At 37.1% G+C, this 15,629-nt stretch overlaps 1 protein-coding gene across 1 annotated transcript; it reads left to right on the plus strand.

Moving 5' to 3' along the window:
* The first annotated feature begins 9,894 nt into the window (after nucleotides 1–9,894).
* Nucleotides 9,895–15,397, plus strand: LOC133531909 (uncharacterized). Its single transcript, XM_061870322.1, has 4 exons — nucleotides 9,895–10,065; nucleotides 11,253–11,504; nucleotides 12,580–12,763; nucleotides 14,753–15,397. The coding sequence occupies exons 1-4, from the start codon at nucleotides 9,982–9,984 to the stop codon at nucleotides 14,872–14,874; spliced, it is 642 nt and encodes a 213-aa protein (XP_061726306.1). The 5' UTR covers nucleotides 9,895–9,981; the 3' UTR covers nucleotides 14,875–15,397.
* The last annotated feature ends 232 nt before the right edge of the window (nucleotides 15,398–15,629 follow it).

Below are 15,629 nucleotides of genomic sequence, written 5' to 3' on the forward strand. Positions count from 1 at the left end.
CTTACAGCTGATTGAGTCTCTAAAAGAACTTTAAAATGTTCAACTGGCAAAATAATTAAAGTGTTGATAGACAAAACTGAAGGCAGATGGCACTCTCAATCTACATTCATATAACATTTGAGAGCAGTTTATACGAAATAAATTGTTAGTAAATCAATAATTCATTCGGATCGCTATTATAAATTCTAACAAATAGAACCCGTATAACTCTGCACAGCCGTTGCTTTGACAGTGTAATGGGCCACTATAGACTTCATAGAATTTATGACGTTCATGATGGCCTTCCGCGCTTTGTTAATATAAAATCTTAGTCTGATTACCATGTAAAATTCCATCGAACAGTACAAGTACTTGAATATCTCTTAAAATGTTACCTGGGACGCTTTAATATTTTTGCCCCCCCCCCGCCGACCCCGCCCCGCCAGCAGCCCCGGAACGACGACACACGGCGCTCACCGCACGCTCGTTTTCAGGTGGAGTCGCTGGGCAACGGGCACAAGTGATGGCTGCAGCGTGTGTCGACGTTTCGACCTCTTACGGACCTCACTAGCGTATAATAGTAGCGGCCCCGCCGCCATATTGGTTTTCACAATCTGTCGAGCGTCAGCGCGAAAACATAACCTCAAAAACGCAGACGCTCCGCGGGTACCCAAAGGTTTGAGCCTTGTAGGTTCAATAACCTATAAGTTAAGCTCAGTTACGTCTGCTTCTGTGCTTATTGGGTGGCCAGCGTTAACATTGGGATCTACTTTGGGACACTAACATTTAATCATAAAGCTTTTTTTTTATACTAGGTGATTAAATTAATAAGTAAATCCAATTTCGTGCTAACGTTTGGCGATATTAAAAACAAATCTTTTATATATAACCAAATAAATATTACCTATGCATTAAAAAGTGCAAGCAATCTATTTATATCTAGTAATTACACATTGTACTTATGTGAAAGATATTTGTTCATTTTTAAGAGTGCAATACGCAGGCGTGACTTGATGCTTCACTATTTTGAATTTGAAAGACGGTTTTGGCTCGATTTGTGCGCGGGTTTGATTTTAGAACGCAAAGTATTGGAAGGCAGTTGGCTAATCGCGACCGCCCTCGATCGCTATTGGTCGAAATTACGCGCCGTGATTGGTTCTTGCAACTAGACGGTTTTAACGGTTATTGTAAAGGTCTTTGTAACATACCTACTTATGGCGTGACTTCATTTTCAACGCTATTTATAAAATCAAATGTGTTGTTAAGGACTCCCGTCCAGTGTATGTTCTGAAACGTCTTTTTGTATTTGGCATAAAAAATGGATACGCGCCTAGCTTAAGGACCAGGTTATAAGACACTAATTCTAGATATATTTTAGCACTACTTTGTAGTTTGAATAAAGAATCACAGCCGTTATGCCTTTTTAATAGGTTAAGTCGTTTGACACGAAAGAATAATATTTAAATACCGAAGGTTGTTATTTGACATTAGTAGAAATCATGAAGAAAACTGGCAATACTCATATTATTTAAAATTTTGCTATAATAAATTACATGTATTTCTAAATGTTTTGAAGTATTTATGTACATCTACATTTTGAGTACACACACATAATTAAGAAATAAATTAAAATAAGTGTTGCACCTAAACCTCACTGTTACTCCATTAAACAGTTCAAATAGTTCAATTTCCATTGCCTTACTGATTAAAACAGTGTATATTAGATTTAAAGAATAACAATAAAAAATATGCTGCTTTCTACATGTAAATACATTTATAAATATAACATAAAAATGTTAAATGTATTAGAAAAAAGGCTTGATTTGGATGATTGTTTTCATTTAGACTAGAAAATTTTATGTGATCCTTTAGTTTGAAATGTTTTCTTTTAAACTTGTTAAATGATGAACAGAAGATATGCTGGCTAGCTGGCCAATGGTAGCCGTTTAAAATAATACAAACGTATTTGTACTGATTCCCACATTAAAAAAAAAATAAACAATTATGAGTGCAAGAGGCATGAAAGTGACAAGATATTTTTAAGCAATATTAGGCATTCATCTTTAAAAAAAACTATCGCACTTATTGGGGTCATTGCTGTATATCTGTGTTAATGTAGTGCAAATGGGCATTTTATAGATAGTTGGCGATGCCTGTAATAAGATTTGAGAGAGGTTGCAAAGTTATATACAGTGGAATGACTTGTTAATTAGTATACACAAACACTAGAAGCAATACTTTTGCTCTGCTTAGGATAAGGTCAGATTTTAGAATAGCGATAATTTTGTACACTTTTTGAGCCAAAATCGTCTAGAGAAAAGGTTGATTTCAGAGTATTTTAATCGGGCGTTTATATTATATCATATGAAACTCGGCAAATGGGATGTCATTTAGATTTTACGGTTAAAATGTTCTTTAATTAACACCGTAGCGTTGCAAATTTGTCTGAGCTATATATGCACATGATCCTATAATTACTATCAAATAAATGCTAAAACCGTTTAAAAATAAACATAAGATCCATTATTCAATGTTTACTTTAGATAACTCAGATAACTTTGTCTCGTTTCAACGTCTGTCATCAGCCATATTGTTTTCACCGTGAGATACACATATTGCGATATTACCTAGCTATCACTGCTTTGTATGCTATAGAAAATGTATACAATTCTAATTATATGTTGTGACTCGGTCTATCGTATGGTTGGATGCTGGACTACTTAAATACGGCTTATATTGCCGTCCTCTACCCTAAGGTATACGGGTGCTTAAAAGTTAAAATGTATGTCAGTGAATATATATAGTCACAAAAAACGTTATGTAAGAAGATTAAGCAAATGTTTAATTTTTTTTCGTGTGGCAACACCGCTGGCATATGTTTTTTCACACTGGCCGAATACGAATCGTGAGATAGCAAGAAAAAAAAAAACAAATAAAAATAAAACTCATAGAAATTTTTGTATCTGGCGATTTGTTCGCGGCCTACAGACTGTTTTGTAAATAGATAAGCATTATTATTATTTAAATTTAATTAGAAATATCGCGTCTTGATTATTAATTCAGGGCGATATTGTTAGATTAATGTTATTGAAAACTTGGAATCTGTAGTTAACGGCATATGGGTTGTCGCGGTGTACAGTCATTTTTTTTAAAGTCCATTTTAGTACTTAGTTAGTTTTGAGTGGCGAAATCGTGAGGTGTGAGGTAGCTAGTGTGTATGTCACATTAATTTCAAAACGGAGCACTATTAATATTATGTACCTACCCCTGTTTAAGGGGCCCGCTGATTACCAGTTCGCCGGACGATATCGGCCTGTCAGTTATTCGCGATTATCAGCTTTTGCGAATAACTGACAGGCCGATATCGTCCGGCGAACTGGTAATCACCCCTTTAGTAGTTGTAGTTTTGAAGCAATGAGTAAAGGATTATTTATAACAATAATTTTTGGGCGCCAAATGTTATGAATGGCGAAGGGTTTTCACAGTTTTCTATGCCTCATCTCTGTCGCTCGATGTTTTGGCATCGCATTCCTATTTCAATAAATTCCAAATATGATCGAATTTTTCAATTATAAAGATGACTTTAGAAACAAAGACAGCTGAACGAGGGTTCGGCGTGTTAGGGTCCGCAACGAGCAAGGAGTTGCAGGCGTACATAGGCTACAGTGACTATCTGCCTGATGGCGGTCCGTATGATTGTTTGCCACCGACGTGGTATTAAAAAAAAACTTGTGATACCTATTAATAAGCATCATACTACCTGGTTAAATTTCTTTTTAAATTCCGTTGTTTTGCTAAACATGTATGGCAATAAAAAAAAAACTCATCTCACAATTCATTCTGGGTGTTTGCTACATCATGCATCAGGAATTAGATATTTCGAAAAAATTTACATTTCTGGAATCTGTTGAAACTGGAATGTGCTGCTCCCAGACATTTTCGGTCTGTAGTCGTTATGTCTAGTGTAAGTAGTTGTTTAATAAACCTGAATTAATAGTCTAGATGCATTCTTAAGTGAGTTTTTTGTCTAAGGGGCCAGACCAGATATATATAGTATTTTCACTCTGCCTGGCCCACATACGAAATTTTAATGTATTTTTTCTACGACTTGTAAGTGGTTGCTTTAAAAAAAATAGTAAGACTCCATTGTCTAGAATTTTTTAATTATAATTTGACGACTAAGTTAGTTAGGTGTAAATATGTTCGAGAGAAATCGTAATTAATAAAAGAAATGACGTAGTGAGTGATTGATGAACAAAGTTTAATTGATTTGATATAAAAAGTATAAATGCAGAAAAGTGGAAATATATTCAGCTTCTGTCGGTTGTTGTGAGGGTCGTGTTTTTCAAACTAAACAATTGTTATTTTTGTTAACCCTTTGACCCCCAAAGACGTCAAACAACGCGCGTGGCTTCAGCCCAATATCAACCTTCGTCCATTCTGATAAGGTTCACTATGGCGCACCGCGCACGATAGGGGTGGAGTTCAAAGGGTTATAGACGTGGATAATCCTTTACCGTCCTATTTTCACGGAGACGCACAAACGCGTTATGCTATTTCAGTCAGTCTCAGTACAAAACATACTGAGGTTGACTGAAGCAGCATGACAAATACGAACGTGTCCGAGAAAGTACGATAGCGAAGGATTGTTCACTACATCTGTAAGTTGCCTTACCACCGTTTTTAGCTCCAGAGAGTGAGTTAAATTATAGAAGAAATCTTGCCATCTAAGTGTCTGTTTCACTAGATGGCGTCTCGGTAGGCGTTCCATTGACATATATCTAAGGACGGGCATTACAGGCACTAAGATTGGTGCTAGTTCAGTGGTGTCACTCATGAATTCGAGCCAATCGTGCAGTCTAACGCAACTATCGCGTTGCGGCGTTGTGATTGGCTCGAGTTCGTGCGCGTGACACCGCTGTACTGGCCCCATTCTTATTATTGCCCGTAAGGCCCGACCCGTAGATATGACAATGCGGCGTTCCCGTATATATCGTAGAGCCTTATTGTATACGTTTTAGTGTTGGTGTAGATACTTCTGCTACGGATGATTTTCCTTGTTACTGTTGTCCCTGAATGTTTTGAAAACGCGACCATTAAGTTTCAGTTTATAGTTCAATTACATTTTCCTTACTGAATAAACTTTTATATGCTATATAACTAATATAGTCGAGAAGCTTCGTGGGACAGCGCTCGGAAGTGGTATTCCAAAAAAGTTCAATTCTTTAAGAAACTGGAATAGACATTATTTTTGTCTAATTTAGTATCTTTAAAGGAAATAAACTTTTTTGGAGAACAATCCTCAATGATGTAATTAAAGATTTTTGTTCACTTGAACCTTGATTAAAAGGTTAAAACATACATTTTGTGGTTTTATTTCCTAGTTTATTAATAAGTGTTAATATCCAGTGATTCGTTCTCAGATTTTAAAATTGACATAAACACCATCACATTCACCGATGATATGATACTAAAAGAACTACGGAATGTCAATATTAACAAGGGAGCTGGCCCCGATGGGATTCACCCGGTGTTGATTTCGCGATGTGCCGACGAGCTACTAAAACCCATATCCAGTATATTTAACCTATCTATTAGGACGGGTGTCTTCCCTAGTGATTGGAAAAAGGCTCTAATCACACCTATACCTAAGAATGCTCAAAAAGAGTTAATAACCCAATACAGACCAATTTCCAAATTATGTACTCTAGGCAAAATACTTGAAAAAATGGTTACTCACCAACTATCTTACGTCGTGCGTCATCACGTAACTGAAAATCAGCATGGCTTCATAAAATCCCGCAGTGTAGAAACAAATTTACTAACTTTTACTGATCATTTACTTCAAGTTATGGATGTTAATGGCCAAGTTGATGTCGTTTATACCGATTTTTCTAAGGCTTTCGACAAAATCAACCATGATCTCTTGCTCACGAAGCTTTATAGACTCGGTGTGCATGGTAGTTTATTAAGGTGGATTGAATCATACATTCGAAATCGAAGCCAAGCCGTATGCATGAAAGGTTATTGCTCAAATTACCTTAAAATCCCATCTGGCGTCCCCCAAGGATCCCATCTCGGGCCTGTACTATTTTCTCTTTATATAAATGACATAGGAGACATTATTAAGTATAGTCAACATCTATTGTACGCAGATGATACTAAATTATACAGAACTATTAAATGTATTGATGATTGCCACAAATTACAATCTGACCTAGAGGCATTATCGTTGTACTGTTCCACAAATCAATTGTTTCTGAATGCAGATAAGTGTAATGTGATAACATATTCTAGAAAAATGTCTCCTATTCAACACAACTACAGGCTTTGTGGTAATCTCCTTAACCGTGTTAACCAAATCCGCGACTTAGGTATTATTCTCGATGACAGATTAACTTTTATATCACATATTGATAGCATAATAAAACGAGCATTTAGGAGTCTAGGATTTATAAATAGAATTACAAAACCATTCAATAAAATTATCACCCTTAAAATCCTTTATTTTGCTTTCGTTAGATCTATTCTAGACTTCGGTTGTGTAATCTGGAGTCCGTATTATAAACACCATATCGATCGTATCGAAAAAGTGCAAAGAAAATTTATTAAAATACTAAATTATCGACACAATCGTCCTAACGACCATTATGTCCATTCTTTAACATATTACAAACTCACAAGTCTTGCAAACCGCCGTAAGCTGTTCGATATATCCTTCCTTTATAAAATTATCAATAACGAAGTTGATTGCCCATTATTACTCTCAAAATTAAACTTCATCACTAAAGCCAGACTTCCCGCTCGCCCCAACCGTAACCTTCATATGTTCGTACCACCCATCCGTCGAAAGAACTACACTAGAAACAGTTTTATTCCCCGTACTATGTATCTTTACAACAGAGAATTCAACGAAATAGACCTTTTTAATACCACTCTTACAGGATTGAAAAAAAAAATTATTAATAAATTCACAAGTCACGAATGATAAAATAATAATGTATAATGTACCGCCCAACTAGCAAAAATATGTCATATAAATGTTGTACAAACGTTTTTCATAAAACTTGATGGTATGCAATTTAAGGCATACAAACGTTTAAATGACGCGATTTTGGCGCAGTTTTTATGGCTAAATAGTCGTTGAGTGGTCACTCAATCGTCATAAGCAAGTACATTTAGTCCTACAGCTGTCATAAAAAATAAATTAAACGACTTTTTAGTCGGAAAAGTATCGTAAGTTCTCGATTTGTAAATGCAATTGCTTGTAGAGTGATCATAATGCAGACGTTTCTACGACTAATGAGTCGGTGAAATGCAATAGCGAAGCAGTTTCAATCATAATATAATTACCTGTTCGTGTGTACTGTGCATGGATGATTGCCGGTCAAACAAGTCGTGAAAAATATTATACTTTTTACCATTTTAAGTACTTAAGTATAACCGACTCGACATCTATTACTGCAACTAAAATGGGTAATGGGTAAATCAGATACGCATGCGAACATAATATTTTCGACGAATTTACTAGGTTTTCTAAGAAAATTTTAATGCCCCCTTTAAATATTGTTTATTTATTATATTTAATTAAATAAATTAATTTAATTTTTATCTATGAGTAGTTATATGACTCATTTATAATTAAAAGCACTAGCTTACGACTTAAAACTCTTAAGCCAACACGATACGACCGCCATCACCCTAATTCAGGGTTCCCTGGTGAACTTGGTGAACCTAATAGGTGAAACAAACAGTTTTGAAGTTAAGTCTGTGCTAGTAAGTAAAGAAGCACAACTCTGACGAACTTTGCATCTATAAGTACCGCTCCTTTTGAACTGCTTCCACTTTTTCCAATCTAATTTTAACATTTTGTGTATCAACACTGTATTAAGAACTGAAAATTTATGAAACAAATAAGCCGTAATCCCTATCTTTTAGCTATAAGACGGTCGTGTTTATGACTGTTGTATGGCACTTTAGCAATTTAACAGCTGTAAAAAGCTGATGTTATGATTAGTTGTACAGTAATCACTCATAAAGCTTTTCTATGACCAAAGTGCTGTAAGATGTCATATTGAGGTTGTAAAACCGGGAAAAGGTCTTGGTTAAAACTTTTGTACGACAGTGATTAAATTGCTTTATTACTATGTTATACAAACGTCTGTACAACTGCGATTTAAGAACAATTTGCATTTAAACTAAATTGCGGTATAAATGACATTTATACAACATCACGTTTTAAAACTTGCTTATTTACGACGCACCTACGATGAATTAGTCGTAAAAGGTTCAGATGTTATTACCAATTTGCTAGTTGGGCGATAACACGCTTAGATATTAAGTAGGTAGTAAACAATTACGAGGGTGAACGTCCTAGTGCTTGGCATGTCACTGTCACTTATACTGTTAATGAATTATGTTTAATGGTGCCATTTACTGGGACAGTGGTCAGCGCTTGAACGTTTCCCTTCTTTCAATTTCATCTTCTTCTCATAGTTAAGTTAGTTCAGGTCCATTGCAACAAAATTAATAACTATAATCTATAACGTTTTCGGCACTGTATTGTCAATATTATATGTAATATAAGACAAATGTAACTCTTCTGTAATGACTGTTTGTGCCAAAATAAAGAGAAAAAAAAAAAAAAAAAAAAAAAAATAAGGTAAAGTACCCAATGAATGGCATTGAAAAATACGTAAATGGCTAGTTGGCTACTGTAAAAAGGCCCAAAAAGGAAAGCACATTTGAAGTCTTGTTGACTATAACAATGTGATCTGCGCATTATAGTGGATGTAGAAATAGAACATATTTTTGAACGAGAACTAGAGGCACCGAATAAGTAAATAGTACTACCGTACTTACAAAACCGAAGTTTGACAGCGATTAGCCGGGTCCACACAGAGCGAGCATACGCGCGAGGCAACTTCCTCACGCACAATACGGCAAGTGTAGACGTGCCTCGGTCGAAGAAACTTCCCTCGCGCGTATGCTCGCCCTGTGTGGACCCGGCTAATCAGGTACGATACGAATCCCTTAGTTGGTCAGAGTATAGTACAGTCAGCATCAATAGTAGCGGATGAAACAACGCGCCAAAAGTATCTGATATTCCAAATATGGATAAATCTCTAAAATTTACGTTCAAAAGTATATCTTTTAGTCTTAATTGTTCTAGATTTAGAACCATTACTTTTTGTTAAGCTGTTACAGAATGGTAGATACTTTTGAAGCGTTGTTTGATCCGCTACTTTTGATGTTGACTGTACTCTCCCTTTCGGCTATTTAAGGTTGATAAAATTCAAGTAATCTTATCTGTGGTCGTACACGCAAAGGGACGTCAAGTTGTGCCAACCCTAATAATTGCTCGGAGTAATGCTGAGCCGAACGGAGCCGAGAGTGCTCGAAAGAAACAGTTTCGCCCCCCTGCTAGGGGTTATCTCTATTTGAAAAAGTATTAGGTGATGAGTTGATGACATCACTTTTGGTGCCTTGTCTTGATGGTAGCAAATGCCAAAATGCATTGAAGAGGTTGTGAGTAGTCATTAAGGAGTTTATGCACTTTTTCGGCAGCACCAACTGTAAATCCCAGGGACCTAAACATTTTCATAAATATCGGCTTATTACAGAGCCACCTACCGAGTTGAAACTTAAAAAGTTGGTAACGTCCAACTCTAAGTATAGGGAGCGTGCATGAACTGTAGGAGGCAGCACAGGAGCCGTCAGACTTTTGGCGCGAGGCGTAAATGTGATGTTTATTGTTCCGATGTAGCCCACAAGATGGCAGAACCTACTATGCACAAGAAAACACGTGACGTGTAAATGTACATGTTTATGGTTCCGATTCAGGCCACAAGATGGCAGACCCTCCAACGCGCACGGTCCCTATAGATAAAATATGAAATCTATGGATATTATATTGACGTTGCCAGATTTCAAGAATGACATTTCGATCTACAATGTTTAGTAGTTTTAGCGGTTTTTGATATATTTTACAAACAAATCAACATGTGCGAGTTGTATCCAGGCTTCAGGTCGTGCTGCGGGATACCACTGCGAGTCGGATTAGTTTTCATTGCCATATTATCCATCGTAAGTACATTATAATTAAAAATGGGTTTTAAGTAAATGTGGGGAGCGGAAGACCGTCGTAGAGGGCAAGAACTCGTACCAGGGATCGGAACCGGTTTTTTGCAAAAACATTGAAATGACCATATATTTCGGTTTATTTTATACTCTAAATGTAGGACTCAGTTGTGTTTTCAGATAACGACTTCGTATTATTAGATTGCCTAATTAGAAATGAAGTAATTAACAAAGAACGAAAAAATACCGTTTTCGTTCCCATACAAAAAAAACCGGTTTCCGATCCCTGACTCGTACATATAAATAAATCAATATTTGAGGACTAAGCAAAGCGTGCTAAATATAGGATAAATACATAGGTACTTATATACTTAGACAACATTCATGACTCGGGAACAAATACCGGTGCTCTTCACACAAATACATGCCCTTACCGGGATTCGAACCCAGGACCATGGGCTTCATAGGCAGGGTCACTACCCACTTAGGCCAGACCGGGCGTCAAAACCACCATATGTTATTATATTTAATTTATTACCACTCGTTGCGAATTTCCTATTTTCTGCACTTGAATCGTAATCTATTGCTGTTCTCCGTGCGGAAAACGACAACTTGCGGCACGCTGCGATAAACGAAGTTGCCGCTTTCCGGCTCCGTCGAACAGAAAAATAGTATCTATACACTTCCTCGGCCGGTAAATAAGAAAGCCAGGGGGCCTTCCGGGAAAACCGAAATTCGCAAATTACGGGTATTTTTGTCTTTTACTCTCACTAAGACGTAATTAGAGTGACAGAGAAAAATGCGGACAATTGACGAAGTTCGATTTTCCCCGTTATAGCCCTGAGATCATATGTAATATACAGTACCGGCCACTAATATATTATTTTCTTCATTTTATACATACCTATATATGTTGGATACTGTAATAAAATACTGTGAATTACAATAGGAGACTAAACATATTACTAAAAAAGCTTTTTATAAAAAAATTAAGTTGACTATTAGGTATGTATTTGAAAAAAACCTCTGTGAAATAACTCGCACAAAGAACTACTACTAGACTACCTATTATAATATATATAAAGTTCTACCGTAAAAACATAGAGATGAATTAAAGGCCGGTACTGTACTTACTATTTTGGAACGTTGGTTTGTTTGTAAACTCGACGTGTACTTATCCGCGTGCGCCGTAGGTGACCGGGGCCATGATCAACGCCGCCATCAAGAAAGCCGGCGTGAACGTGAGCTCCATCAAGGATGTTCTGGACCTGAACATCATGTCCACCCCCACCACCACCACCGAAAATACTGACTATTGGCGAAGGTCAGCGTTCAACGTCGACGATGTCAAACACGTGGAAACCACGAAGAAGCGGATGATAAGAACTATGAAGAAACCAAGGTGGTCAACGGTTGAAATTATTGGTGAAGATGGACATACTGAGGTAAGACTTTAACGTGGATAGCGTCGGAACAAGCTAAATTTGTACTCTGTAATGACAAAATGTAATAGTGTCGCTAGCATCCAATTTCTAATTCTATGAATATATGACGTTGATTGTGCCACTGCCATACTAAAACACGTCAAAGACGATGCAATGTTAACTTAGACGCAGGCCTAGCTGACGTAGCCTTAATAGGGGAGGAATTAAAACTGGACTCCAGTTGAGCTAACGTAAACCCAAAAAGCGACTAAGTTAAAATGTCACTGGGTTGGACACGTCTGACACATGTCGGCAAGCAACAATTGACTAAAGGATCAACGTCGCCCTCAAAAAGTCAACGTGAGGTCCATCAAAGTGATGGACCTGACCAAAGCCCACATCACTACAGACCACTAATGGCTCGTGTCGGCGTTCATCGATAGTATCGAGACCCGCAAAGACGATGTCCAAGACGTGGAGACCGAGAAGACCATATTGAAGACCACAACGACACCGTAGTGGCCGACGGTTGTATTTATTGGTGAAGATACCAATAATTACAACCGTGGACGTACTGAGGTAAGACTTTTTGGAACCGTCCGATCCAAAACAAAGTTAAGCGAAGTCCGCGTAGGGCCGAAGGCCCGAAGCGTCCGGGAGGTTAGTGGTCCAGCTCAGAACAATAGTAAAAGTGCCTAAATGCGAAGGCCAGTGTCCAGGCGTACTATAATTATCGTACATGTACCATAATTTGGGTTCCGGTACGATGTACGTTCCAAAGAGCATTATCGTACCCAAAAGTACGATAATTTCAGCCCTTGGACGATGTCATCCAAAAAGTCTAGTATTTAAAGCAAAATATGACACTTTCCCCCAGAAATAGGCTAAAATTAGCAAATTTCCTGTAAACCCTTTGGCGCTGTAACAAAAATGCACAAATATAGAACTGATTTTTGCGCAATTTAGACGAACATTATGTTTTCTTTGATTATATATTGTTTTATCACGTTCACCCGGCTCGAGGCCATGACATTTTTCATTGCTTTGAATATTTTCACATAATTTAATAATTATTTTATATCTATTTTCATAACAGATAATTCGTTTTGAAGATGACTATGATCCGGAAGATACTGACACTGATACGGGCTCGGGCGGGGACGATGGCTCGTGGAGCACTACTACATCGTCCACTAGCCCCACACCCTCTAATATCAGTACTCCCAGTACTCCCAGTACTCCCTCTACTCCCACGACTACTCCAACAACTACAACAACAGGTACATGTCGGCGGCCGATCGTAAAATCAGGCTGATCGTAAAGTTCGTGTGCAATGTTTGACGGTAGTCACATTTAGAGATGGGTAGGGGTGAATATTTACTCGGTATTTACTCGTGTATAGTTCGTTTAGCATTAGGAAAATATATATATATTATATTTGTAAGTGAAGGGAATTTAAGTTTAAATGTGAAGTGAGTGTTATTTGAAGTTTGAAACTTAAATTTTAATGTTGACATGTCTTTTTATTGAAAAACGCTTTCACTTTGACGACCGGTTTGGCCTAGTGGGTAGTGACCCTGCCTACGAAGCTGATGGTCCCGGGTTCAAATCCTGGTAAGGGCATTTATTCGTGTGATGAGCATGGATACTTGTTCCTGAGTCATGGGTGTTTTCTTTGTATTTAAGTATTTATAAATATTTATATATTATATATATCGTTGTCTAAGTACCCTCAACACAAGCCTTTGAGCTTACTGTGGGACTTAGTCAATTTTTGTAATAATGTCCTATAATATTTATTTATTTATTTAAAATCAGGAACTATGAAAGCAAAAGAATGTAAATGATCGTATATGATTTATAATTGTTAATAGATATTTGCTGTGACTTATTATTCAAAAGTGTTTTTCAGTAAAAATACACGTCTAAATCGCTTAGCTTCTTTCTAATGGGTAATAACGATTGCTAATAAAATATTGTAATAAAGTGAGATGTAAGAAATACATTGTTTTTTTATTGAAGAGTGTTAACGTGTACTAACAATATTTACATACTTAATAAAAAGCATAGGTACCTATATAGGTTTCCTAGTGTAAGTGATACTAACAAGATATGGATTTTTTAAAGTCTGAATTAAATTAAATTATTATATATTTATTAATTATTATAGGACGCTTAATTTTGATAGGAGGTAATTTGTGAAAATGCGTAGTTAACAATTTTGGTTTTAAATTAAGAAGGTTACTTTAAAAATAAGGGAATTAAGTTCTATCGATGTTCTGGATCACTTACTAAAGCACTTATACGACCTTTGATTAACGGTTTTTTTAAAGTAAACTCAAAAATGGCTCAACCGAACATGTTCAAAGTATTTTTATTGTACTTTACTCTATTCTACGGCTATCTCCCGATATTTATATTAAATAGGATAGGTCCGGTAGATTGCTTCAGATGCCCGAAGGGCAAACTTCAGAAATAGCGGGGCTCCGTCGAATCAGGGAACGAGATAATAATTTTCATGCTTCACGAGATGCCTAGGAATTTCATGATCTGCCTGATTTTACGATCAGCCGCCGACATACATAAATGTCTGTCGTTTAAGTCAGGTGCGTGGTAAGAAGTAATTAAGATCAGCTACTACTGGTGGAAGGTCAGATATATTATATTAATTATTAGTATAGTATTATTTTAGTGTACCTAAGTGTGGGAGTCTGGCTGGCCTTAGCAAGTATTAGGGCCTGTTTACACATTGATTAGTAGGTATAGTCAAAGATAATTTGAAATAGAGGTGGATTGTCAAAGAAAACTTTATAGCAACGTAAATTTACTGCCATCTTTCGACACATAATTAAAACTTTGAGAACGCCATTTGACTTTGATCTTTATTCTATTCTATCACTGATATGTGTTCAATTTGTTAAATATCAAAAAGTGGCGCCATCTTACCGGGTTATGGCGCCTATTTTAGTTTATAATTTATATACATATAAGTAGTACTTTAAAAACACAAATCAAAATATTTGATAGTTCCCAAAGTTGTTTGGAATGTAGGAACAAATTCCAAACAACTTTGGGAATTCTTTTTAAAATGATATTCCATTCGGCCTAAGTAACTGTAGTTAACATAGAAATTTTACTATATTGTGTGTGAGTGAATCTGCGATTAAAGATAGGCGGGCGGACGGAGCCGCACCACAAGGGTTCCTTATTCCTTTTGGTACAAAACCCTTAAAATAAACTTATTTGATTAGTGTTATACACTATTGCAGACGTGTACACGCGCATGATGGGCAAAGTGAATCGCAACGGGCTGAACCTCCTCGCGATTGCGTTTATTGCGCTCGGGATCATACTGCTGGCGGCGAACTTCATGGTGAGTCCAATAGAGTAGAACGGCATATGTCACACACACACACACATCATCACACATCGTCATGTCTATCACACATGTGCACACAGTGAACCGCAACAGGCTGAACCTCCTCGCCATCATACTGCTTGCAGCGAACTTCATCGTGAGTCCAGTAGAGTAGAACGACATATGTACGTCTCTATCTCACATGTGTACGCAGTGAACCGCAACAGGCTGAACCTCCTCGCCATCATACTGCTTGCAGCGAACTTCATCGTGAGTCCAATAGAATAGAACGGCATATGTTCGTCTCTAACTCACATGTGTACACAGTGAACCGCAAAAGGCTGAACCTTCTCGTCATCATACTGCTGGCAGCGAACTTCATGGTCAGTCCAGTAGAGTAGAACGGCATATGTACGTCTCTAGCGCACATGTGTACACAGTGAACGTATCTCTATTGCTGTCTCGCTCGCACATTGACCGCCGGCGTCGTGGGACGGTAATACAGACAGGAACAGGTGGGTAAATGTACGTCTCGTGCTAAGCGTCCTTTCTTTACCTATAATCGGAGCAAACATATATGAATGACGCTTACGCCAAGACACTTGAAGTGGCTCCAGTGGCTAAAGGGAAGCCATCACACGAATGAATTTTTGAATTTAATATAATTTGATTGATTATCATTATTATTTATTTACTTTATTGACATAATATGATATAATTGAATTTATTTCTGTTTTTGTAACGTTGACATGTAAATCTAATAGTTAAATAGGTATATAACATAACTT

This window comes from Cydia pomonella, chromosome 26 (genome assembly GCF_033807575.1).
Source record: "Cydia pomonella isolate Wapato2018A chromosome 26, ilCydPomo1, whole genome shotgun sequence".
Classification (NCBI taxonomy): Eukaryota; Metazoa; Arthropoda; class Insecta; order Lepidoptera; family Tortricidae; genus Cydia; species Cydia pomonella.